General features: G+C 39.4%; 2 protein-coding genes across 6 annotated transcripts; both read left to right on the top strand.

The window, feature by feature from the left end:
• The first annotated feature begins 343 nt into the window (after positions 1–343).
• Positions 344–8,423, top strand: LOC117426506 (double-strand-break repair protein rad21 homolog). Its single transcript, XM_059004379.1, has 14 exons — positions 344–392; positions 1,016–1,189; positions 1,413–1,542; positions 2,026–2,125; positions 2,313–2,419; positions 2,860–3,009; positions 3,844–3,945; positions 4,501–4,617; positions 4,880–5,109; positions 5,555–5,666; positions 6,102–6,229; positions 6,692–6,808; positions 6,980–7,060; positions 7,473–8,423. Exons 2-14 carry the CDS (start codon positions 1,046–1,048, stop codon positions 7,674–7,676), a joined length of 1,722 nt encoding a protein of 573 aa, XP_058860362.1. The 5' UTR covers positions 344–392; positions 1,016–1,045; the 3' UTR covers positions 7,677–8,423.
• Positions 8,424–9,450: 1,027 nt separating this feature from the next.
• On the top strand, positions 9,451–24,787 carry LOC117434405 (syntaphilin-like). 5 transcript variants are annotated; one of them, XM_034056937.3, is made up of 7 exons: positions 9,454–9,658; positions 9,943–10,025; positions 16,541–16,634; positions 17,242–17,307; positions 18,198–18,311; positions 18,699–18,848; positions 19,300–24,787. In XM_034056937.3, exons 3-7 carry the CDS (start codon positions 16,591–16,593, stop codon positions 20,504–20,506), a joined length of 1,581 nt encoding a protein of 526 aa, XP_033912828.3. In that variant the 5' UTR covers positions 9,454–9,658; positions 9,943–10,025; positions 16,541–16,590; the 3' UTR covers positions 20,507–24,787. The 5 variants fall into 5 exon arrangements, with proteins under 5 accessions (XP_058859930.1, XP_058859929.1, XP_058859928.1 ...); XM_059003946.1 differs by lacking the exon at positions 17,242–17,307 and having other exon boundaries at positions 9,452–9,658; XM_059003945.1 differs by lacking the exon at positions 9,943–10,025 and having other exon boundaries at positions 9,453–9,658.
• The last annotated feature ends 716 nt before the right edge of the window (positions 24,788–25,503 follow it).

Here is a 25,503-nt window from a genome sequence, read left to right as displayed (position 1 = left end):
CATAAATGTTATAAACGTAGTAGTATTGTACTTTTTTTTTTCATGTCTGTAGTACCCGAACTAATTATCTACAACGTAGGCTAACTGCTACCCGAAGCAAACCGCTCACAACTGTCATGCCTGATTCAAACTGAAGAAGAAAGGACTATATGAGGCGTTAAGTCCCGGCAGTTTCTTTGTAATGGTAAAACAAAGACATGTATTCCTTATTTTATTATGGTGCACGTTACAACATGTCCTTCTTCACCATGTGTCACTTGTTTTACCCTGCACTGCGCTTGACTGAGATGCAGAACTGCCTGCTTTGCTCTGCCTCGCGTTTGCTGCTGGCTCGAGCGGTTTTTTTTTTTGGCCGCTGTTTTTTAGGCGCCATCTCAATTTTATTTCTGCAGGTAAGAATATTGTCCGCTCGTTTTAATGAAAAACTACTGTATTTACATTTTTTAAAATAAATTGCTGGTAATTTGCCATGCTTGTTATCGTCGAAAGAAATGTAGAATTATAATAAAATGTCTAAGGTATTTAAATTAGGTTTTGTTGTGTCGCGTACAAATTTATCTTATTAAGACAACGCTTTCTTTTTCATCTTCCAGTAACCATGTGAATAATTGTTAGTGGTTTGCACAGAAAATGCGTATTATGGCGTATTTTTCATTTAATCTGGAATTACGGTGATTTTACGCCGTTTACGTAATCGTATGAAGGCGTATCCAGGCACATACATTTAAAACAAATAGCGCTCATTAAATAAAGCGGTGCCAGTTGTTTTCGAAAGACACGTACTAGTCAAACAGCTAATTTAACAAGGAAGGCATTTAAAGTAATTAAACTTTGCTCATGTTCAGTTAAAGGCATTTCGTATTTGGTCCCCGGCTGCCTGTTGTTAGCTTTCTGTAAAAATCTAAGGTTGTGGTGTAGGCCTTGTAACTATGTTTCTTACCGACGTAAAACGTGTAAACGTGTTGCACACCTGCTCAAATAAAATGTTTGAATTGGTTTATTTTTGTGTTTACAGCAGGTTTAGAAACGCCAGATTAGCTGCAAGATGTTTTACACACAGTTGTTTATGTCCAAACGCGGCCCTCTGGCTAAAATATGGCTGGCCGCTCACTGGGAAAAGAAGATTACAAAAGCTCATGTTTATGAGTGCAATCTGGAGACTACAGTTAAAGATATACTTTCACCAAAGGTATGGGGGTATAATTTATAGAAAATAAATACAAAGTTAGCATACACAATAACCAACGTTTGCAATACACACTTGAAATATTTAGCAACATTGTTGACATAAATGCTTAGTTAGATTATGCCTCTGTGTAAATAAAAAAAAACATTTCAATTCAGTGAATGTAAATGTTGCTTTAAATGTTAGATTGCTTTATGTTTTTTTGGTTTTTTTTATTTTTATCTAGATGAAAATTGCATTGAGAACATCAGGACATTTGCTTCTAGGAGTTGTGAGGATCTATTCCAGGAAAGCAAAATATCTCTTGGCAGACTGCAATGAAGCAGTTGTTAAAATCAAAATAGCCTTTCGTCCAGGTCATTATTATTATTATTATTATTATTATTATTATTATTATTATTATTAGCACCATTAGTACCTAAAACAACAAATTGTGATAGTGGAATTAACTTTCGGAAATTCATTAAAGCATACTGATAGAGGCTCAAGTTTGTATCCTAATCTGCCAGTAATTGTTTTTTTCTCATGTCATTCTTTTCCCAATAAAATTAAAATACAGTTGTATTATGTAACGAGAGACTACGGGCCATGGGGTCTGTTCAGAATTTGGCACATTGTCAAGATAGCTTATGAAAATCAAACGTTTTATATGTGTATTCTATTTATTGTATATGCCTTTAAAAATAGATACATGCCAATTATAATGATTTAAACAACATGTATTATCATTTAGATCAGCCTCAGTCTGGATCAATGGAATAGACCCCCGAGCACATTTGAAAATGGTTATGTATAACATAACCTAGATCTGTTTATTTCTTTTAAAATGTATTTTGTAGGTATAACGGATCTCTCTGAAGATAACCTGGAAGCTCCCTATAAAGCCATTACCTTGGTTGAGGACTTCCGTGACTTTGAATCACAGCTGCCTGACGTGAAGTAAAGTGCTTATGTTTACTGGATACTATACAGCATGACCTTGCAACAATTAGGACAGTCACCAATATTGTCTTTAAGTAAAAAAGAAAAAAGTTACTGTAAATGTAACTGTACAGTATGCACTCAACTATGTCTTATGTCCAATTTGTATAATGTCAAGGTGAACCTTTTATTTGTTGATTTCTAGTGCCATTGAAGTTACTGAGCATTTTACTCTGAACCAAAGCAGGACCGAAGAAATCACTCTTAAAGAAGATTATGGAAATAACTTTCTTATTTATGATGATAACTTTGGTAAGGATTGTTTAGGAAAAGTAAGCATTGGTATTTTTAAAAAAAGTTGTTGTTCATATAATTTGCACATTGTAAGGCATCAGTTGAAGTGGCCCTGGCATGTAAAATATTTTTTATTTTGTTAGAAATTTAAATGTTAGAAAGAGGCATCTTGAATAAGCAGCCATCGATCATAAGTAAGTCGCCACATAAAGTTCCTTTGGTGACCCAGTGTTTTACTACACATAGCTTGAAGTCAATTTTAGATGCTTGAGGGACATGGCAGATTGTTGTTTTTAACTGTGATTTGTATAAATATATATTTCAGATTAGAAGTCATTGATAAACAGAAAAGGTTCAAAGGTGCAGTGTATTGAAAAGCTCAAGTAAGGTGCATGATATACTTTAGTTAAGGTATTTTTAAGGTATTTGTAGCTTTTTTATTTTGTCTTGCTTTCCAGGAGATGATCACTTCAGACAAGGTGGTCATTTTGATGATAGTGTGCGTATAAGCACGGATGAATCCCTCCTGCCTAGTATTGAAAGCCTGACTGAAGACAGACTTAAAGCTGATGGCTTTGGTGATGAAGAAGGTGGATGTGATATTTTGGGTATGCTTTTTCTAAATTACATTGGCTTAAAAGAGAAAGGCACGAAACAACTTAGTTACAAGAAGATTAGTTTCTTGCTTCCTATTATTTAGAAAATTTCCCTTTGCACTTGCTACAAAATTGAGGCCAATAGATCTGTCTCATGGTGAGTTTGAAGTCACCCTGCTATGATATAAATATTTATTGATAATCTTTTTTTTGTGATCAAATTATTAACACTGTGGTTTGTTTAATTGCATATCCAGCAAACGGCTTAGAGGTTCAACTAAAGTATTTAGAAGTCAAATGTCTGAGTGGATAACCGTGAGACATGGTGCGAAAGGCTTCATTAAATTATAGTTTATGCGCAAAATTGATGTGAAATTTAAAACATTCTAACCAGTAAAACAATGAACAGGTGATGCTACTGGTACTGTGTGCTGAGTCTTCTGAACAATTATGCGGCTCAGTGAATAACTAAATTACAATTACAGCTTATATATAGTGAACAAATACCACTTTAAAGCACCTCATTACTCAATGAAAGTAAGCAGACATTCTCTTATTTTCTGCACTACATGTGAAATAGAGGATTAATTTTAGGCCCCACAGATTAAAAAAAGGCCTTGCAAAGAGAATGTATAAAATGTGAGTTTATAAAGATCTTTATTCTGTATTTGTAGTGCGTGCTAACATACCTGGTCAGGAATATGTACTGTATGCATTGCTTATTATTATTATTATTATTATTATTATTATTATTATTATTATTATTATTATTATTATTATTATTATACAAATATGTAAAAAAAAAATGTGTTGGAGGTTCAAGGTGTATTATTTTTAATCCTTTAGATTTTGTTCTTCTTGACGGAGAGAATCCATTAATTGCAGACGTTCTTGCTGAGGATGTGGGTGTGGCGATCCCAGAGCCTCCTCTTGATGAAAATAATAATGGTATGTTAGTTTTCTTTTTGTTAAAAAGACAGGTATGATTCCTTTTTAGCTGTTTTCAGGCCAGCACGCTCTGCAATGATTTTATTGTTACACTGCATTGTTGATCTATTCTGCCATCTTCTGGCAATAAAGTTCAATACATATTTTTTTTCTATTCTTTATTTTTTCATCAAAACAATACATTTATACCACTGTGAAAAAAAAATGCGACGAGAAAAAGAAAACCAAATAAAACCATGATCACATAGATTTTTACCAAATTACCAATTAGGAGTGAGTTGGCATTAAAAAATGACATTGAAAGCAGCCCATTTTATCTTTAATAAAAACTGAAAACTGCACTTAGCCACTGTTTTGCTCAGTTTACACATTGATGGTGGTAATGTAAAAATAATTAAATTTAACATGAAACTGATTATAATGTCTCGTATTACATTTTTAAAGCTATTTCATATATTGAATGACAAAACTAGGTCCAGTAAGTGCAACAGGCAAACACAGCACCCAGTAAAGTATGAATATGGTTGACAGATTCTGTGAATCTTTTCTTTATAGCAGATAGAGAAAATCCTGCCTCTGATAAACCAGCAGAGGATGCTCCAACACTACAGGAAACAACTCTGCTGGCAGATGAGGAGGAGGGATTTGCACTGGAACCTGTTACAATGACTCGTAAGACATGGCTAAAACAACTTATTTTAAATGTGATGTTGTATTCGCAGGTTGTTCTAGATTACCTATTATACAAGTATATCAAAAAAAGTATATATTGTTTATGCATTGGGTGTTGTAAAATGCAATAGAAAGGAACTGGAATCGATGTTCATATTAAAGTTGTACAGCTTTGTGAACGCTAAGTCACTCCAACACTATGATCCCTAAAAAGCCCTGGCAAAAAGGCAGGAGTGTGAATTTTTTTAACAAATTGTTTCAGCCAATTTAGAACGAAAAAGGGGCAAGAGGAAGAGGAAACTTGTTGTGGATGAAACAAAGGAACTGTCGAGTGAAACCATCAGAGATCAGATCACAGACTGTACTGATATCACCAGTACGTTAGACATTGCTCCTCCTACTAAGTCGCTGATGAAGTGGAAAGAGACTGGTGGGGCGGATAAGCTCTTTTCACAGCCAGGCTTTAGTTTAATGAGCAGTCAGCTACAAAAGGTAACACAACCACTTAATCCCTTTAAATACTACCCTGTTTAGTTTTTTAAAATGGGATAAACGTGGTGAACTTTAAAGTGCTTGACATGTTTTATACTATTTTAAACCTGTCACCTATAACAGAAATACGTGCCCCCTCTTTTTATTAACAATTCATTAAAAATTCAGCATATACCTCACAACAGCTGCAAGGCTATTTGACACAGCCTCTCTGTTTAGACAGTAAAGTCTTTTTTTTTTGTTCTGTCTTGCTTTGTATGACAGCATTGTACTTGTGGAAAGACAAACTGAGTGTTGCAGCCAGAATTGAAAATATTTAATTAGAAAATATATGCACTGTAAGGAATATTTGTTAGATGCCAAATATTAATAAACTTGCCTTCAGCTGTTTGTCTTAACTCATATGATATAGGAATGTAAAATATTAATATCAATATTTTAATAGCTTTTTCCAAGAGATTTACTACCAGGGAATTTAAAAGGTTATGGGAATGATGAGGAACAGGAGAGAGAAGAGATGAGGAAGCAACAAAAGGACAAAAAATTGGATGATACCGGTCAGTCTTCATGAACATCCCACATCCAAGGCTCAAAAAATTTTGACTATTGTTTTCTTCCATTTTTTCATCACTGAACAGCGCCTGCAGCTTGCCTTAATGACTGCATAAGGTTTTGAAGGCTGTAGAGTTATCTACATAATATATCATAATATTACATTTTTTTGTTATATATTTTGAAAATATACATACACAGAATTGGTCAATATATATTAAGGCATTTGATTGAATTATTGGGACAACAGTATTTCCTTAAAATGCCTTCAAAGCTGGGCTCTGTTCTTTCACTTTTAAGACAGATTTCAGATAGACTAGTACAACATCGTTTTTTATAATAAATGTGTCTGCAGTATGACTCCAAAGTTTAACAAGGTATCATCTTCATTACTTAAGACGTTCTGTTCTTTTTCTTTTATGTGGACATTTGTGAAACAGTCATTCTGATGGAGGATCTGAGCCATTTAGATGCGTCTGTAATGCAGAAATCAACTAGACTTAGCATAGATCACACACCACTTTCTAGGGATCTTAACAGACACCATGCAGAATCGGAGAGTGAAGCTGTAAGTTGATGGGTGATGTATTTATGATCAGAGTGGAATGAAGGTAGAGGGTTTTAAATAATAGTCTTTTTTTCTTTTTTTTCCTGTAATTTTTAATCTTGGCTCTTAACCGGAAATACTCTTGTCAGCCCTTTAAGGGTGAAATTACACTAATATGTTATAAAGCAAATTGCAGTCATCAGTGTAGTAAATTCCGTCTGTAGTTAACACAGCCTTGTAAGTAAGGATATTTGAGTGCTTTAAGTGTGTAACGTTTTCCTGGCACTGCCCATGATACCTAATTTTCCTCAGTTTAAAAAAAAGGGGGATTTTTTAAGTAACACTGATAAAGTTTAGTATTCAACACAAGGGGATATACTGCAATATGAAATTGGCCAGAAAGACAACAAGTTAACCCTACATTGTGCTCTGTAACCATATTTGCCTGTCATAAATCTGAATGAAATGTTATGTGCTACACAGGGGGTCAGTGAAACCCAGACAGCCTTGCTGGACATGCCGTCTGAGGAGTCTATGCTTGTTAATCCTTCCATGGGGCAGGAAAGAGAACTTGACCAAAGTCTAACTCAAATGGAAAAGGTCAGCTGAAAAAAAATGGATGATTAGTAATGGTTCTAATTGCGGTTGGGTTTCTTTTATGAATTTATGTTTCTCTATTTTAATAGTGGTAATCATTTTGCATTACATGCTTCGCACCAAATTGCTGTAAAGTAACTGTTTTTTTTGTTAAAATATCTTTTGGAAAAATAGGCACAAGCAGCAGTGGATGGACAGGATTTTGAAGAGAAAAAATTGAACAAGAGAATTCAGCACCTGTTACATACTTTACAAGTAAGTGTTGATAAACATTTGTGCAAGTTATTACAATTAAGAACTACTGCAAGTGACTAACTTTGCATGCTTAAAAAGCATAATATTGTTTATTATGAACCTTTGTAACCTGCAAAACCCTAAAGTTTTAATGGGATAATTCAGTTTTAGACTTAATCACGCCTGATAATCGATCTTGTACTTTATGTGCAGGTTTGGGTACATCTTAGAGTTACCTATAGCTGGGTATCTTGGGTATTATACAGATTGCATTCTGACACATAAAATAATGAGGACAGTTAAGCACAGTATACAATTTACTGTCAACATGGCCTGATTGGGAATTATCAATCAAGTGAAATAACAAGAGCACACTGCCGTGTTCATTGTTTCTTTGCGCTCAATTTACATTTTTTTCCCTCCACTTGTACAGAAACAAGATCACTCTGGATGCACAGCATTTAATTTGCAAGAACTGTGCAGGAATGAAACCCGTAAACATGCTGCCGCGACGTTCTTCTGCTTTTTGGTGTTGAAGAAGCAGAATGCGATTGAGCTCACCCAGATTAAACCTTATGATGCTATCATTGCAACCCCAGGACCAAACTTTTATAAAAAAAATAATTTAAAAAAATGAGTAAAACGAACTTTATTTGGCACAAAAAGAGGTACACTTACTGCTTCTGAATTGTTCTTTGTGTTTGTGTGCAACGGCTTGTATTTATTGCAGCTACCTTATGGTCTGAATGGCATTATATAAAACAAATTATTTGGATTGAATTCAGACCTAAGTAGCTAAATCCTATCCAGTTGTTTTTTTTAAAGACAAAAACATACTTTCTTAATGACGCAAACATTGGAGGTGTTCAGTAAGTAAGAATAGTGTTTAGAGTATATTTATAACAGAGTGTTAACATTTCATTACCTTTTCACCAGCTGCAAAACACTTCCTTAATAGACAAATATTTTTGTATTTATTTCAGTTCACATGTTAAGTCAGTTAATGGTTTGAAGTACTGTACATATGTTAAAAAAATAGTTAATTCTAATTATATTTTTAATGTTACATAACTTAAAATGTTGAGATCTGAAAACAAATAAATGTTTTCCTGCCAAGTCTTCTGAACAGCCTGTGGTGTGTATGTTTGTCGTTGTTGTTAAAACATAAAAGGACAGTTAACAGCATTTCAAGCAATTCATTATTTCTGCCAGCATAAAAACTAAACGGGTAAAAAGCAAATACATTTAAACTAATTTCAAAGGCTTGAACATTTTACTTACTTAAAGTTCCCGTTCTGAAACGCCTAAACTTATGTGCCAGCTTCCTTCCTTTGTACTAAAGGTGTGTCATGAACATCTTGCACTTACACTTCTCAGTATTGAGTTCCAGGTTTCTCAGGTAAAGCTACACTTTTGTGACACCCAAGTTGGCCCACAAAAAATATATATTTTAAAAAGAAACCTGGAATTCTGTGCTTTTTTTTTCATTTAATCGAGACACACAAATCTTTCTAATTTGGGGACACTTTTTTTTCAAAAAGGCTTCGCTGGGAAGACACAAAATACTGTCTGCAATGGTTTCATGATAAAACAAAACACTGGAAAGGGCCATGATGCAGGTAATCTTGGTTCAGGCGGTAGAAGTATTAAACTTTTCTTGGCAGCAGCAATACCTCCCAGATGTAGCTGGCAGACAGAGGCAGAAGGAAACAGGAACACCTCCCACAGCTTAGGCCTGTGACTTATGGATGATGTAATTCACACTTGCCTTGTTCCTGTCAAAGGCACAGATTTAATGCTCTTAGACACTAGCATTTCTTTCAAGCTTTTGAAGACAGATGATTGTGCATGGCAGATATACTGCTGTATAATTCAATCGAATATTACAAGGCAGTATATGCTGTAATACAGATATGATAAGGTGTTTTAACACGAAATGAACAAGGAAAAGTTTTTATTTTGTGATCAGTTTGTCAGCCGTTTATTTATAATGCGGCTGCTGAAAATGATTCAGGAAGTAAAACAGAATGAAAATGACAGGTAACAGGGTTGTTGTTCAAATTAGAGGTAGTATTTACCATTTTAACACAGCCATGCATGTCAAGGCGCATTTCATATTCCCACGGTGCATTGATACCACATACATGTACTTTGTACAAGCCCCGAGACAGCACGAGGATAAAGCACCGCATCTTGCTGTAGAAAGAAGGATACAGACAGATATAGCCAATCCAGGACTGGCAGCAATGATGACGTGTAAATAATAGGTGAATAGCAGTACCATCCTTTGATCAGCGTATCATAATGAAATCAGGTAAGGTCAAGGAACATTGATTTTCCTTTTTTTTCTTCTTCTAATGCTTCAATGCAGAGTGCAAATACTGAAAAACACCAGTTATATTTTATAAATATATTTAGTTTATTTCGGTTGTATCTCTTTAAGAGGCTCTGAAACTACGCAGCTGCGGCTATCTGGAGCGCTTGGCTGAGTCTCTTACACACCTCCTACATCCTTCCCACTCTGGCTGTAATGTATTAGAAAAGTACTGGTGAATTGATATACCTTGGGGGAACACCAATCACAGACACAATGAGGCAATAGAATGGAAACCTAAACAGGTAAAGCCTGCATGCGTGTTATTATGCAGTCATATTGTTTGTATGATACATACCGGTGAAGGACATCTATCGTGTTACACTGCCGCAGCCAGTCAGTCAGATGTTATAATCACACTTGGCTAATACAAATCAGGGCCAGAAACTGCATGAATTGAATCATTTAATATTGCATGAAAATTGCAGTAGGCTAGGGTGTTACTTTATTCGTGCCTTGACGTTTGTGCAGATGTGTGTTGCCCTTTCCTGTTTATCTTGTTAAGAAGCAGTGGTTGCTGTGTTCACAGCCCCTTGCATACTGCAGTGGTGCTGCATCAAGCGCAGACGTGCTCGTGAATGTGACGAGGAGCGCAGGGCTTGGAATTCTCAGGTGAGCTCTCTCGCGTCTGCACATATTCCGAAAGCAATATTTACCAATTCAATTCACATATGTGCAAACTGTAATGAAAACACGGTTTAAAATAACTATTCGTGCAGTATTATAAGAACATTTAGATTTGTTTTTTTTGGTATGAGTTCGGTTTTGTAGTGACATGTATCCGTGCGTTGCTTTTTATTTTCAAAGAACGTTCTCGACACAGTAGAAAAACGATTATTTTGTTGTTTTCACCCAGTATATTACCGGGATTAAAACTAATTAACACGGTTTACTTTAATTTGGAATTGGAAGCTCTCTATCCGTGCAATCGCCGCACTGGTTTCTTTTTTTAAAGACTCCTTCAGGATCCAGGTGAGCTACCTTTACGTTGCATAACAATAGCGCACTGCACGCCGAGGATTATTGTAGAGTACTGTACCGTTTTTAGCGCATGCTGGTCTAAAGGTACACACAGGCCGAATAGGTGTGACTGGCTGAAGCGGGTCTTCATTGAAATGTAGCGTGCTGCTGAATCCTGCAGTAGGCCTCAAAGGTTATAGCATAGCCTTAAATATGTCTTTATGTGCAAGACGTTGTGCGTAGTGCATAGTACATCTTTTTTTTTTTCTTTTTTAATGCATGTTGTGCCCCATTTTGTGTGCAACACCACAACAATAAATAAGTCCACATTTGTATTATTTGTATGTGTTTATTTATTGTACAAATGTTTGTAAACGTGCACAAGTAGTAAACTGAATGTAGACATGTGCTGAGTGTGTCCGATTCCAGCCAAACAGTAATGCAGGTAAAAAGTATTCAAGGCTGTTTGTGCATCCATGAAACACTCTCACAACTAATAAGGAAGAACAAGTGAGTGCTGTATTTCTAATAGGTTCCTCCTTTAATTAACGCACTTGTGTAGTGCTGCTTGCACTGGAATGTTGTCATATAGTTGCCTGGAGTGGAATGCTGCCTGACTGCTGGCTGCTGAACTGTAATCCAGTTCAACACTCCACCAGCATTACCTCCTTGTAATGCCCAGGGCTGAGGCGATTGTTTAAGAGCCTGTAGTCCTGTTTCATTCGTTTTGCAGGCAGTAGAAAAGCGGCAGTTGTGTGAACGCAGGCCTGGCAGACAGTAAAGGAACGCTGTCGCTGTGAAAGGGAGGAGGACAGGTCCAGATTGGCACTTCACACATTGCCTGCTAGCTAGCTGCTCTGCTTCACTTAGTGCTGAAGGAAGCTGTAGATTGAAGAAGTAATAAGTCTCCTACACCTTGGGCGCAATGAATGTTTATAAACGGGCGGGGTTAATTGGGGAAATCGGTCAGGATACCTTTAATTATACTTCAATGCAAATACCCTTGGGTCGGTTACAGAGCCCTTTATGATCAGTGCTGGTAGTCCTGGGAAGTCGTCTGGTGTCTCTGCCTGCCAAGTGTCACTACTGCCATGTGCTCAGTGTTTTTTCTCCAAAGCATCAGTGCCAAATGGCCAGCTGATTTCGAAGTGGCCCTGTATGTAAATACTTTAGGATGCTGTGTGACAGCAGTAGGTTAAGAAAGAGGTCTGGGTTTGCTCAGTTTAATGCTTTGTATTTTTTTCTGATGCATTTCCCTTTATTTTTGGTAAAGATGTTAATCTACTTGACTGGCTTTGTTATTTTTATCTTGTAGCAGCTTTTCTTTCTCGGTAGTAATGCTGCATTAGTTGAGTGTTTTTCAGGCTGTTGGGAGACAGCTCGGGCATGGAGCACCCTTTCTAGATGTTGGTGTGGAAGTTTGCAGGGAAAGGATGCTTTTAATGTAGCTCCTAAGTGATCCGCAAACCCAGTTTTATTTGAAAATAAATCTTGAACACTAAAACTATGATGATAACAAACCCTATACATCAAGAATACACATGTCTTTTGTTTTGAAGTTAAATCCTGTACAAAAACAACTTGCACAATCATCATATCTCTATGCATCAAGTGTTATGATTCATTCGTATTCAAGGCGGACTCTGTTTCCATGGAAACAAACCCTGTCATGAACAGTTGGTGTTGCTACTAAGAAGAATTAGGTGGGGGGGGGGGGGGGGGGGCTGCTAAACCATACTTCCTGGAACTGGCGGGGGCCTTTGCAAAAAAGCTCTGGCATGATTGCAGATTGAGAAACAAAGAAATCATTTGTATCTCACGAGGGTAGGGCGAGTAAAGTGGACGTAAATGAAGTAAATTAGTCTCACTAGTCGAGCGTTTGCTTTGTTGTCTGGCAATGATGCTGATGGAGTGGTGGTCTTTTCAGACAGGACCAGTAGGTTCAGTCTCTTGTGCTCACTTCATTAAGCTGTATTTATTGGTGAATGCCTTGGGTACCCGTGACCCAGTTACCTGGTGTTGATGCGGACGGGTTCCTCAGGTCGGCTAAAGGAGGGGCGGTTGCTTTCATATCTGTGTTTATTTTAAATTGGTTTTCAAAGGGGCCTAGACATTGAGCTGCATTAGAAATGTGTTTTTTTTAAACTGTGGATAAATACAATGACCTTCTCCTCTACTGGGACCAGCATTGTTTTTAAGACCATTTTACTGGGTGGACTTGAGAGTGATTTAACTGCACATTCCTTTTCTTTTTTTTTTAGGTCAGTGTTGGTCACATGGTAAAGATTTAGTGGTATACTTGTAGAGCCTACAATTTATTATTTTTTCAAATGTTCAGCCAGTTTATTTTTTTATTTCAAGATTTCCTGTTTTGACAAGTGGTAATATTAGCAAGGCTAGGGTTGGGAGCTATTGTGACATCATACTGGGGATAGCGTAACATTGGGAGAAAATTACCAAGCACTGTCCGCTGTTTAGATTCAGATTCAGAAGAGATTGAAAAATGGCTACATGCCGTAAACACTCCAAGCCCTGCCACCAAATAGCCAGCGCATATCAGTTCAGAATTGTGTCATTCAGGCTTCTTCATTTCTCTGCTTTTTAATTTTCACATGTCTTCCAGAGCAAGTTAAAAAGATGCCGTGTCAGTCTGACATCTGCAAATTGAAAGCTACTAAGCACTAACGGATGCATTAAGTAAATGCATCCATTTCCTAAAATACTTCGGCCATTGATAAAATGCTGAGCTGCTTCTTCTAGAGAGTGGAAGAGGCATGCCTGTCAATTATCTGGCACTTTATAGAACCTCCTGTTCTTTCAGAGCACTGCTAGTTCAAGTTGCATGTTTCTTCCGCAACACATATAGCATAATAATATATACTGTATCACACGCTACCAATTGCTTGTCGTGGTAGATGATGAAAAGCAAGAGAATTGTGTTTTTCCAACTTGGAATGAAGTAACCGGGCCATTCATGTTGTTTGTTTTATTTATTCAGTTAGTTAGTTAGTTATTTTAAAAGTAATTACTGTTCAGCTTCTGCAGTCTGCGTGTGTCCTATTGAAACAGCTTGAGTATTATCTGGTGCTTTTCAGAGTAGGTCCTCTGACTTGTGACTATGAGTCATCCTCCTGCTGGTTTATACTGGAGCTGCAGGTCTGCAAGAAATTGGGACAAAACTGTTGTGAACAGCACAGGCCTTGCTTGGTGTGTTTATTCAGACATTTAGTCTTTCCGATGGGGACTCATTATTCACATTACTCTCTCCCTGTTGTGTAAGGGGATTGCATTTGGGGCCCCAAGCTGGTGCACTCTGTAATACTCAAGCTCAACTTTATTCTAAGGGGTGAAGATGCTGTGTTTCTGTGCAGGTGAAACTCCATCTACTATTAATTACTGTGTCTTTTACTGTTGGAGATATTAAAATCGTTTTTCACAAATAATGCTTCAAATTAAACATTATAGTAAGTACCTTGATAATACTGGCCTTCTGCTCTATACTGATGATTATTATTATTATTATTATTATTATATATTTGACAAGGGCTATACACACTGAAGGTTGTTCAAGGAGTACATTACCCTTAGTTTACATTATTGTCTAGATTACAGTGACAACCCCACTCCTGTCATTGCCTGCCTCTGCTAGCATCCACTTCCTTGGGGTGGGGGGGGCCGTTGGGGCCGTTCTGCTGAACAAACAAGCCTGTGTATTGTAACAGAGTGCACTGTGGAGGAAGTTCATGATAAATCATTGCTACGCTAGCTTTATGCTTACTATGATGTTGTGTTTGTATATTCACCTCAGATTGATGCTGCTCCATAGATCAGCTCCCATATATTATTTTTTATTGCCCTGTAAATTAGAGTAGTCTTTGAAACAGCTGCCTGCCTGCCCGCTTGCTCATGTCTCTTGCTGAAGAATAAAAGACAGTCCTGTTTATCAATGTCACCTGGTGCTCAAGCCCAGGCAGCTACAGAGTGCTGGCAGTTCAGTGTCATTTAGGTGAAACTGCATTACGACTGCCTGCGTGCTGCAGTAAGGGGAGGACCGTTTCCTGTGTGCAGCCGGAGGAATGGTGGTGAAGGATTAGTTAAGGACAAACCGCCGATGGGAACTTTAAAGATAGCGAGCAGTCTGGAGCCGATCCAAGCCTTGACTCTGTGGGACCAAGCATGCACAAAACAGGTTCTGTTATTCTGTAAAAAGGTCTGCGTGGAGTATTTACTTGCATTGCATCTTGCCTTCTTTGTTTGTTTTTTTTGTCTGCAGTATTTTCACAGTGGTAGCGTTCTGATCGATCCAGATTCACTATAATGTGTGACTTGAAGAACAGTGTTTCATGCAATCAATAATGTAATGCATTTAACGTGTGTGATCTTAATTGATGGATTTATATCGGTTGTGTACATTGATACTGTAGTATGTGCAACACAAACGTCCTAAACTGGAGAATGATTTAGCTACGTGCATATTTGCCTTTTGCTGTCATGCTATCGCTCCGATTGTTTCTATGGCATCAAAGGTGCTGCCTGCAATGGAAACAGAACTAGCTTGCATTTCATTGTAATGTGTTTTTATAAAGTGTTTCTCAGTGTTAATCAGGGAAGCTCTCCTATTACAGTGTTGCTTGGCAGCTCTACTGCAGCACAGGTTCATGTTTTAATATTGCAAAAGCAGTATCCCCCTTGCCTTGCCTGCATACCAATAACATGCATTGTCCCCCAAGTGCTGCTGTTTGTTTCGGATGACACCTGTAGACACTGGAATACCAAAACTCAATATGAATATGAGTTGAAGACCTTTCACCTCTCCTTGGGCTTGTACTTGCTGTATTTAATGTTTGCTGGCAATTGCAGCTGTAATGGTCTCTCCTGCATTGCACAGCACTGCCCTATAAATTCAGTGTAAGCTATATTGTAGTAGCCAATAGTTGTGTATGTGTTTGGACTTTCCGTCCGCATCCTGGGTGATTTTGATGTTGGGGTGGTCTACCTATTTGATTCCAAGTTTACGTACAGTATGCTTATCCCACTTGACACCAGTACTTCTTTGCAGATGTTGTTTTATGTGCTGCCATTGTGGAGGGTGGATGATGTAGAGCAGCTACATGATTTTGCAGAGCGCTTTGGGGTTATAATTCTGACTAGATGAGGTATCTTAATTGGTGGAGATGGATGGATGGATGTATATATGCATGTATGCCGAAGTTGCATTTGACCCTACTTGTTGTCCAGTTGCGCTGGAAATTGGTATATCTTGAACAGTTTATCTGATTTTGATTGAACTATACATGAGCAGGTGCTTTCCTATGTAACATGGATGCAGTCCACAATGACTACAGTGCTGTATCTTAGTACTGACGTCATTTAATTAAGTGATTTATTATGTTTGGTCTTTCTTCTACTTCCATTTTCCCAACAAGATTTGCTGTTGATGTACATGACAGAGGCAACAGAGGCATCGCTGCAAAATATATTTTTATTTTTATACTTTTTGCAGCCTCGTGAATGATGAGTCAGTAATGCAGCAGTAGATCCTCGCATCCAAAGATTCATAGACACTCGCCTGACTTGTTTGCTTACATCATTCCTTATTATTTGTTGTGTGGTTTTTATATAGATGTTTAATTAATCTTGCATTCTTTTGGAAATGATACAATCATACAACACTGTTCTATGCTGTGAGCAGCAGGCTTGCTAACCTGAAACCTGGGGCTGGTCTTTCTTTACTTGTTCATTGTGTGCACAGTATAAAAAGTTAGTGCATTTCTGTGGGATCTTATCTTGTCATTCCTTGTAACCTGTTCACTTCATTGTATTATTTATTTAAGTACAGCACCATTTTACAAGGAACTGAGGGGATTATAAGAAAACTTGACTAAAATGATAATGTCACTTTAAAAGCCATCAAAATGTTGTTTTTTGAGCATCTTGCTCTGTAAACCAGTGCTGTCACAGGCATGCCTGGCTAACAAATATAAAAAGAAACTACTGTATTGTGTAATCTGAACTACAGAGCACAAAGATGCAGCCACACTTTACAAAACTACAAACTGCCCCGAGGTGCAGTAAGCGAGCCCATTGGGCTGACGGCGGTGTTGTTCAGGATGGGTTACGCTGATGAGTGCACTAAGAGGCGGCCGTCTGTTTCTGTTTCCTTGCAGGCTGAGATACTGAAGAGCAGCCCCTGCAGTCTGTGACAGCGCCTGTCTCCATGTCTGCCCCAGCGAGCAGGAGGACTTCCACTGGATCCCGCAGGTAGCAAGCGGCCATGTGAAAACGCTCCTTGTAATCCTGTCATCATGTGAAGATGCAACTCCTCCCTCTTCACCCTGTCTCTTACCGTCAGGGCACCATTGCATTCAGCTGGCTTTCATACGTTTAATAGGGGCTGTGTGTAACATTGCAAATAATAAAGCGTTACAATATTCAACCACCAGGTGCTGCTGTTGAAGCGCATGAAAAGGTGGCTTTAAAGGAGAAGTAATTTTAGCCAGAAAGTCTGCTTGCGGAAGATGGTACACTAGTGTAAATCCACTGGAGTCAGCAGCTTGAGGATTCAGTTGATCCTACTATTGCCCATTTAGCTTAAGTCTAAAATCCAAAGCTAATCGGCTACACTCAAAAAGAGCTACCTTTTCAATTTGGAAATGGCACTGTGCCTTCTTTGCAGAATACAGACGTTAAAAGCTGCTTGCTTGCAGTTCCTCTGAATATACTGCTGCAAAAAGAGCTCAAAACAAAAGGACTAAGAAACAATAACTCTTGTGGAGGGGAAGATGATTTTAAATGTAATTCTGTTTTAAATGGCGTGAAGAGTGAAAGATGCCAGCTAGCCGTTTTTATCTCTTTTTTTTCTCCTCAGATTCAACCCTCTGAAGGCTCTGCAACCGAAACGCCGCTTGCAACAAATGTTGTCTTCCCCTTCAGCGTGAGATTTATTGTATCTTTTACCATTCTCTTACACTGGCACGCATCTCTCTCATCTCAGAGCTGCATCAACACTATACACGCACATCCCACCAGTGCCCCCTCTGCACGCGGTCTGCCCTACACACCCTACCACTGCCCCCTCTGCACACGGACAATACAGAATATACAGTGAAGACTCGTCTATACCACTTCACTTATTTTGCGGATTTGTGTGCGCTGCAGTGGATCTCTGCCAGAGAATGGCTGCTGCTGTATGTTTCATCCATTGTATCTGTTGCTTTTCCATGTTTATGAATTGGCATGGACCCTTTCCCATCCGAATGAAACAAAATGTTCAAGCCCAGTCATCTTTGCCGATAATCTGTAAAATAATTTAATTCAGTATGTGTGCTGTGCTGTGGAAACAAGGTACTTTGACAATATAATGGGAAAGGGTATTGCTGCAAAGAGACCAACACGCGAAACAAAACCTATGCACCATTGTGCCACGAATACAGCTCTGATTATACCTGGGTTATATATCATTAACGAAGTGACTGAAGTGGTGATTAATGCTTTGAGAATGTGAGCCCATGAAGTAGAAAGCATTGACTTATGTTCTAGTGAAGGATGGAGGGTGTTGAATTTTTAAAGATCTCATATAAGGATTCATTTTCAGTGTTTTATTAATCACTTTAGTTAATAGAATATGTCTAATAATAGACCCAGCAGAGCAAGGTAATCATTTATAACTGAGATTAAAACAAGCTGGCGGAGATGCTTTCATTGTATTTTTTTTTTACATTTCTCTGTATGCGTTCCCTCAATAATTCCCATTGTGTTGCTCGAAGTCCTGGTTATTCTGGGAGCAGTAGGCTCTGACGACGCCCCTCTTCCCGCCCCTTGCAGGCGGCAGTCTCTTCCGGTCAGTCCAGGGATCCGGGACGCCAACTGTACCTCCTCCCTGAGCAGCAGTAGCAATTCAGGATCCTGCAAGGGCAGCGACGGCAGCCCCACCACCAGGTAATGCACAGCACACTGCAGAAAACGAGAATCGGATACTGTAGCACTATAACGAGACCAGTGTTCACGTAAGCACTGTCATGCACAATTGGGATGCACCGCATGAAGGGTTAACTGTAATGTGTTTCAAAATTCCAAATCGGAACCATGGATGGTGTATCCTCATTCTTTCCAGTTATGTTAATTTGCTCAGAAATGTTTCTGGTTCAAGTTAAGATTCCTTCCACCTGTATTTAAAAATGTGAAGCGTGTATAAATAATGCAGTGTAGGTTTGTGCAACTAAAGGGGAGTAAACCTTGTTACAGATCAAGCCTAGACCAGGCACCGGGGATGTTTGTTTGTTTTAAGTAATGAATTTCTTTGCTTGTCCTTGCTGGTATACCCAGACGGCACATCAAGTATGCGTCATGCAGCGATAATCATGGGATCAAGCCTCCCACCCCAGAGCAGTACCTGACCCCTCTGCAGCAGAAGGAGGTCTGCATTCGGCATCTGAGAGCCACGCTGAAAGAGACCATGGACAAAGCGCAGGAGAGGTGAGGGTGTTGGTAGTGTATTTTTATTTTTGTGTGTGTATTTGCTCTATGATCATTCTACAGGTATGACCAAAAGCTTAGCATCACCTAGAATTGTAGGATTGAGAAATAATAAATATATATCTTCAGCTGGATGGAAAAAGCTGAAGGACTTGTAGTCCAAAACTACAAAATGATATCGCAAGTGTCTACCGGAAAATATAATAGCACAGTATTTCATGTTAGATTTCAAAAATGTCGCATTTTGTTAATGTTTACCAGTATATGGAAAACTACAAAGCTGTATGTAATTCAATATCTTAATGTAACATTATTTGGCAGGTTTCATTTGACTTTATGAAGCAAAATGAGTTCATTCTATAGCGTGATGCAAAACGTTTGGTCATAGCTGTAGGTTTCGATCCTGTAGATGCTGGCGCTCCGTTCTTTGACTGCCTCGGTCTGTCTGCAGGGACTCGGAGATCGAGGACCTGAAGACGCAGCTGTCCCGGATGCAAGAGGACTGGATCGAGGAGGAGTGCCACCGCGTGGAGGCGCAGATGGCGCTCAAGGAGGCCCGCAAGGAGATCAAGCAGCTGAAGCAGGTGATTGACAACGTCCGGAGCAACCTCACTGACAAGGACCAGGGCATCCACGAGTACTTTGTGGAAATCAACAGCCAGAACAAGAAGCTGGAGACCCTGCTGCACAGCATGGAGCTGGCACAGAACGACTCCCCCAGGGAGGAGGGGGCAGGAGGCTTGACCCTGGAGTCCGCAGGGGGGTCCCCGGCCCGATCCCTTACCCGCAGCTCCACCTACACCAAGTTGAGCGACCAAGCAGGTGCGGAGAAGGCCACTGACACTCCCAGCTTTTCGGCGGAGGAGACCATGGATAGCGGCTTTGTCGGTGGAGAGAGCGGCAACAGCAGGACAGAGCTCCAAGAGCCAGGCTTCTTATCTGAGGATGTCTCCCTGCTGACCACCTACACTGCCGGCTCCAGGCTCCCCCATAGCTCCACCTACGAGAAGCTGGCGAGCTGCCTGAGCAGCATGGAGATGGGCAGCAGCAGCAATAACCACCAGCTCTTCCAGGAGATGAAGGAGCAAGCCATCCAGACGGACTTCACCCAGTACAACCCCGACCTGGACACCATCATGGAGAAGGTGATGAAGTCTCAGGCCTGCAGCCCCACCTCCGCTTGGATCTCCGAAGCCAAGGACATGGACCTGGTTCATTTCGACCACCACTATCCCTGTGCGGTGGACCTGGCTCCCAGTAACCCCAACGCAGTAATTGCAGTGACTGGTATTGAAGGGGCCATCGCTGAGCCTACAGTGCAGCAGCCCACAAGTGCCAGGGGGCAACAGACTACCATTGACATCCTGGAGATGGTGGAAGTAGTGGGTGATGAAGGTGAAGAGGAGGGGGAGAACAGTGAAGCCTCAGCAGAAATGAGCATCCAGAAGAGCTACTGGAGCCGCCACTTTTTGGTGGACCTGCTGGCCGTTGCGGTGCCTGTGGTGCCCACCGTGGCCTGGCTGTGCCGTGGGCCGCGTCGGGAGGGCCAGCCGGTCTACAATATCAGCTCTCTGCTGCGCGGCTGCTGCACCGTGGCCCTGCACTCCATCCGCAAGATCAGCGGCGGCCGCCCCATTAACGGGGGTACCCAGATCTGATCTGATCACCGACTCCCACCTCCTCCAGCATTGCACTGAGACACCCGCTCTCACAGCATGCATTGTTTAGACACTGATTGTAGCTTCTGCTGTACCATGGGGGGGGGGTCAGCTGTCACTTGGGTTTATAATAAAGCGGTGAGCAACATGTGGAGGCAGAGCCTTCAGTTACAACTGAAATCTGAAGACCTTTTAGCCTTCAGATGTGAAAAAAGCATATATATCTCTAGGAATCTGTTTGAATTGTGTGTATTTACTGTTTAATACACTATCATCCAGTTTCACAGACCCTGATTTAGCACTAATCCTGGACTACCATAAGTAGCATGATTAGTCCTGATCAGAGTCAATGAAACCAGTCATGGATGCATTCTGTATATAGATATATTTTATGTGCAATATGTAAATATAAAAAATTAGGAGAAAAATAAATCCATGTGCACACACCGCTCCGTTGAAAACCCAGAAATGTATCTTTATAAAATGCAAAGCCCATGTTTGGTCTCTGGAAAGAATAAACCACTGGAATGGGATTCCAAGAAGCCTTTTTATTTCTCTCAGGCTCTGGCTCTGCTGTTGCTCGCTGCTCACATCTGCAATTTTCAACCTGAAATGAGCTTTCTCTATTGCAGCCATTTGAGTTTCCTTTTGTGTATTTGGGCTTGTCCTTAATTAAAATCAAATGTCTATTTAATAAGTAAAGCCCCTAATTTAAAAAAAAATATATATATATATATATATATATATATATATATTATTTTGGAAATACCAAATCTAGTTCTTTAAAATATGTTCATTTTATTTGCACTATTATTCACTTTAAGACATTATTACTTGAATTTTTGATTGCTTTGCATGACTCAACATTGATGTCTCTACGTTTAGCAGGGGCAGTTATTTTTTATCCATGTAAAGTATTGGTGAAAGTAAAAAGGTTACGAGTTACTAATTGTAAATACTGTAGAACAGTCTGGTAAAATAGATGCATAGGACACACACTGAATAAGTGCATTGATTTATTTTGTATCAAATTGCACAGAATATTTAATCCAAGCTGTAAATTGCCTGTCTGGAGTTGATCTAGACCCTAATGTATTTTGCAGAGTTATCCTCTCTCTAAATATATACATTGCCTTTTGTCATTTTTATTTTCTGAATGTGTGCAGCATTGGCTTTGTTAAAGCGTGACAATCTTGTGCTGTCGTTCTGTAAATCCTGGTCAGAATGGCCACTGTGTTCGTAGAACATGCTAGTTCTTGTCATGCTCAAGGTTCGCATGCTTTATTGTTTTCTAGTCTGCCACAAAGTTCTACCCCATTTAAACTTAACGTAAGATGCTCTAGGATGTGTGCTGAAAGCAGTTTGCTTTGAGCACACACACACAAAATAAAAATGAAATAAATGTGTTGATTTTCATATAAAAATGCAGTATGAACCTAACCATGCAGGACTCGGTAACAACGGCACTCTTTAGAGTATGCACCTGGGATTTGCATCGAAGTATGTCTAGGTTGCTGAAAGGTTTTGCCTTGAAAGAAATATTTTATTAGTTTGTTGTGTTTTTGTGATTGGTCGTTCTGAAGGGTTAAGTACAAACCTGTGCTGGGCACGGGTTAGCCAAGTGGTAGAAGGTAGTGAAGTGAGTGACTCTGCATGGAGAAATGTATTACAAACCATTCCTTTAGGGCAGCACAGTGCTCAAAGGGAATGGAGGTCTAGGTGGTTCTACCCTGCAGGGATAAACCACAGCTCCATTTGCATTTTAACTGAGTATTGCATCAACCCACCTATCTTGTGGTTTACCCCTAAAACATAGAGGTTGGGGGTGTTTTCCCCAGTGCTGTAAAAAGCTATACAATAGAATTTAGCTGTGTCTTATCCCAGCAGAGGATAGGTTGGTCAGATGAACCCCTGTACAGTTTAATCATGTTCAGGTCAATGGATTAGAAGTGTGTTTAATACTCGCAGTATGAGAGATGTTCTGCCTTCTTTATAGAAGTGACAAAGCCATGTGTACTACTGTTCACAAAATGTCAAGCTGCTTTGCGAAATGTCATTTCGGAGCCTGTGATATAAGTGGAAAGTTTTTAAAGAAGCTTCAGTAACCAAAGCCTTGCTCGTTACCCAGTACTGCAGTCCTTTGTCTTCTCTGAGTCTGCCCCCGTGCAATGCCCATGATTTTAGGGAAGGGAATATTAAGCGTTCTCAAGGAAACTGGAACATTTTGACCACCAGGTGGCACTGTGCACAAATTAAAATCATATTTAAAAGTAAAAAAATAAATATTTAAAAGATGGAGGATTAAGCAGTAGTAAAATGAATGTGTAATAATAATAAAAACAAAAAAAAAATTTCACCCTTTTTTTTGACTGTAAAGCCATAATACGTTAGCATGGATTGATGGATGCGATCATCACTTGTAGAAATGAAGTTGAATTTATCAGGTTTTATTAGATGAGGGATGGGTGGTAATAGCCAGACAGAGCGTTCAGGAACAGCAGGTTATTTGAGTATAGCACGTAGGCCGTCCCCTCTGATTAATGCTTTTAGTCTTATTGATTATGTGCTGGAGAGGAGTTGAGGCTCCTGTTGGAATGGAGGATAGTGGGTTCAGAAATGAGGATTGCGATGATTGGGTCACACATTTTTTTAATTGGATCGCTCCAGAAAATAAGTGTACTTAATTCAGTGAACCTCTTCCTTGTATGAGTTTCAGGCATCTTAAACTCATTACAGACCAAGAAATATTTAAGAAGTCAAATGGGTCGGCAGCTGCTGTCAGTTTTTGTTTTCTTAATGTTGTATCTCGGTTTCCAATATTCTTACGTGGAATAAAATATAAATAAATAAAAATATTTGTGGCTAAAATATATGTAACTTTAAGTGTCCCTTGTTATTAATGGGAACATCGCACCATGTTGAAACCACTGACCTGTCTGCATATCTCTAGTAGGTCACTCGACACTGATGCAAGCGATTCAGTTTGGTAACGCCCTTATCACATGACCAATGGGGCTTGGGTCTTACTGCTTCAGAGGAAATTCAACCGATTATATAATATATATTGCAAAGCCTGTTCCTGTTCAATTCTATTTCCAATTCCTTAGAAGGAATGATATGTAATAATTGTTTAACTGCTTTCATTTGAAGCCAATTCGATTGACTAACAAACAGTGACTTCAATTTAAGTAATTTGTTGCCACTGTGAGAAGCTCCTTTTTAACAGAATAGTGCTTCTTGCAGTTCTAATCAATGATGTGTTGGAACTGATTGAATTGGAATTGCTTTTAAAAAGGAATTGATCCCATCCCCAGTCTTGTGGGTGTATCTATGAGTTGAGTTGCTCCCTGTAGAAGCCATGTCATAACTTGGTTGCTGATTACTGGCGTTACTGTTCCTATTTTAAATCGTTTGAGTTATTTCATTTAAACTAGGTGAGCAGGGTTCTGCACACCATCACCATGATGTTGTTTATGAGCAATCTATTGTTCTTTGTTTTGTATACAACCAAAGTTCTCTTCTGAATGTGTTTGTCTGGTTCCTTCGCACTACTTGTTGTGAGTGAGCTAGTGTATGTATGGAGGAACCCCTGGCCAGAGAGGGGATGGGAAGGGAGTCTGCATTGTCTTCCCTCTGGGTTATAGGTACAGTTTTTAAATCTGTGCCTAGACGTTGACACATGCAGGAGAATCGATTCTAGAACAGAAAGGGTCCAGATACCTATTCATGTTTCCGGAGAGCAAGGAGCCCCTAATCTACCTGTCTGATAAAGTGCTTTGTTTGGATATTATTGACATCTCCTTGTTTTCCTAGATAGCACAGTAATGGGAATTTCCATTCATCCACGTATTGGGATTGGGGAAAACAATCACAAAAAAAAACAGAACCGACCAGTTCTGATATCACAAAGGGGTAAGGACTCTCGTTCAATAAATCTTTACCAATGTAACTTGACTACTTTGCCTAAGGTAAGGTCTAGTTGGATATTGCACAGAGAAGAGGATTTTAATTGGGACTCCACTCCCTCCCGCTGCTTATCTGAGCGCTCTCTGGTTTAGGGTGTAACATTATCAGGTCCAACGTGTCTTTCATTGTCTGGTATAATAACTGTATCCTGTACGTCCATGTTGTGTTTGTGTGTGTGATTGAGATGCGTCGGATCCACTTAATCACTGGCTTTGTCTGTGGAACAAGCATTTGTGTTAACTGTCAATGGAAACAGTGTGGGGGGAAAAAATAAGTACGTGCAGCTAATGTCTGTCAAATAAAGGTATTGCAATATCTGCTGTGTACAGACATCGCTTCCATTCATTTCTTTGTACCGTTTTCACGTCACCATACTGTATGGAAACCAAAAGCCTATATATTAAATGGCACGTGAAACTCCTGTGTATTGTTTATATTGTACAATAGGATAATGTCCAATTTGCATCTCTGCAGTTTTGCTGACACACGCATGTAAACCAGTTTAATCACTGTCTCCTCGTGACCTTGAGCTATTATGTATAAATCATTTTTAATAATGCATGTTATTACCCATCCCTCATACAGGTTGCATGTAGCAATGCGTCTGACAGAACTGAAGAACCACTTTGTCGTTCTCCCGCAGGTATGCCATTTACACAGTGATAAATAATCTCATTGGCACTGTGCTGTTTTGTAATTTTCATGTTTGGGTCTTGCTGGCACCACCCAGTGGAATAGAATTAGAATAAAAGGTTGCACCCATTGGTTAATATGACACTAGTCTTGCCTAAGGGAGGTGTATTTGTACTCATTAAATAATGCACGGTCAGCGCACTCTGAAATCATGGGCTTGCCACTCATTTTCAGAACGTGGGCACTGTGCATTATATAGGCAGTGTGATGAGGGATTGTCTTCTGCAGTATATTCTCGTAGAGTATATAGATGTTTTATGATGACATACATGGAAGGTCTTGTACATAGTACTGTATCTGTTTTGTGCTTGCTTGTCATTTATTTTTTGCACAGTGAA

Source organism: Acipenser ruthenus, chromosome 29, assembly GCF_902713425.1.
Source record: "Acipenser ruthenus chromosome 29, fAciRut3.2 maternal haplotype, whole genome shotgun sequence".
In the NCBI taxonomy this organism is placed as follows: Eukaryota; Metazoa; Chordata; class Actinopteri; order Acipenseriformes; family Acipenseridae; genus Acipenser; species Acipenser ruthenus.
This window is presented reverse-complemented; position numbering and strand designations above follow the sequence as displayed.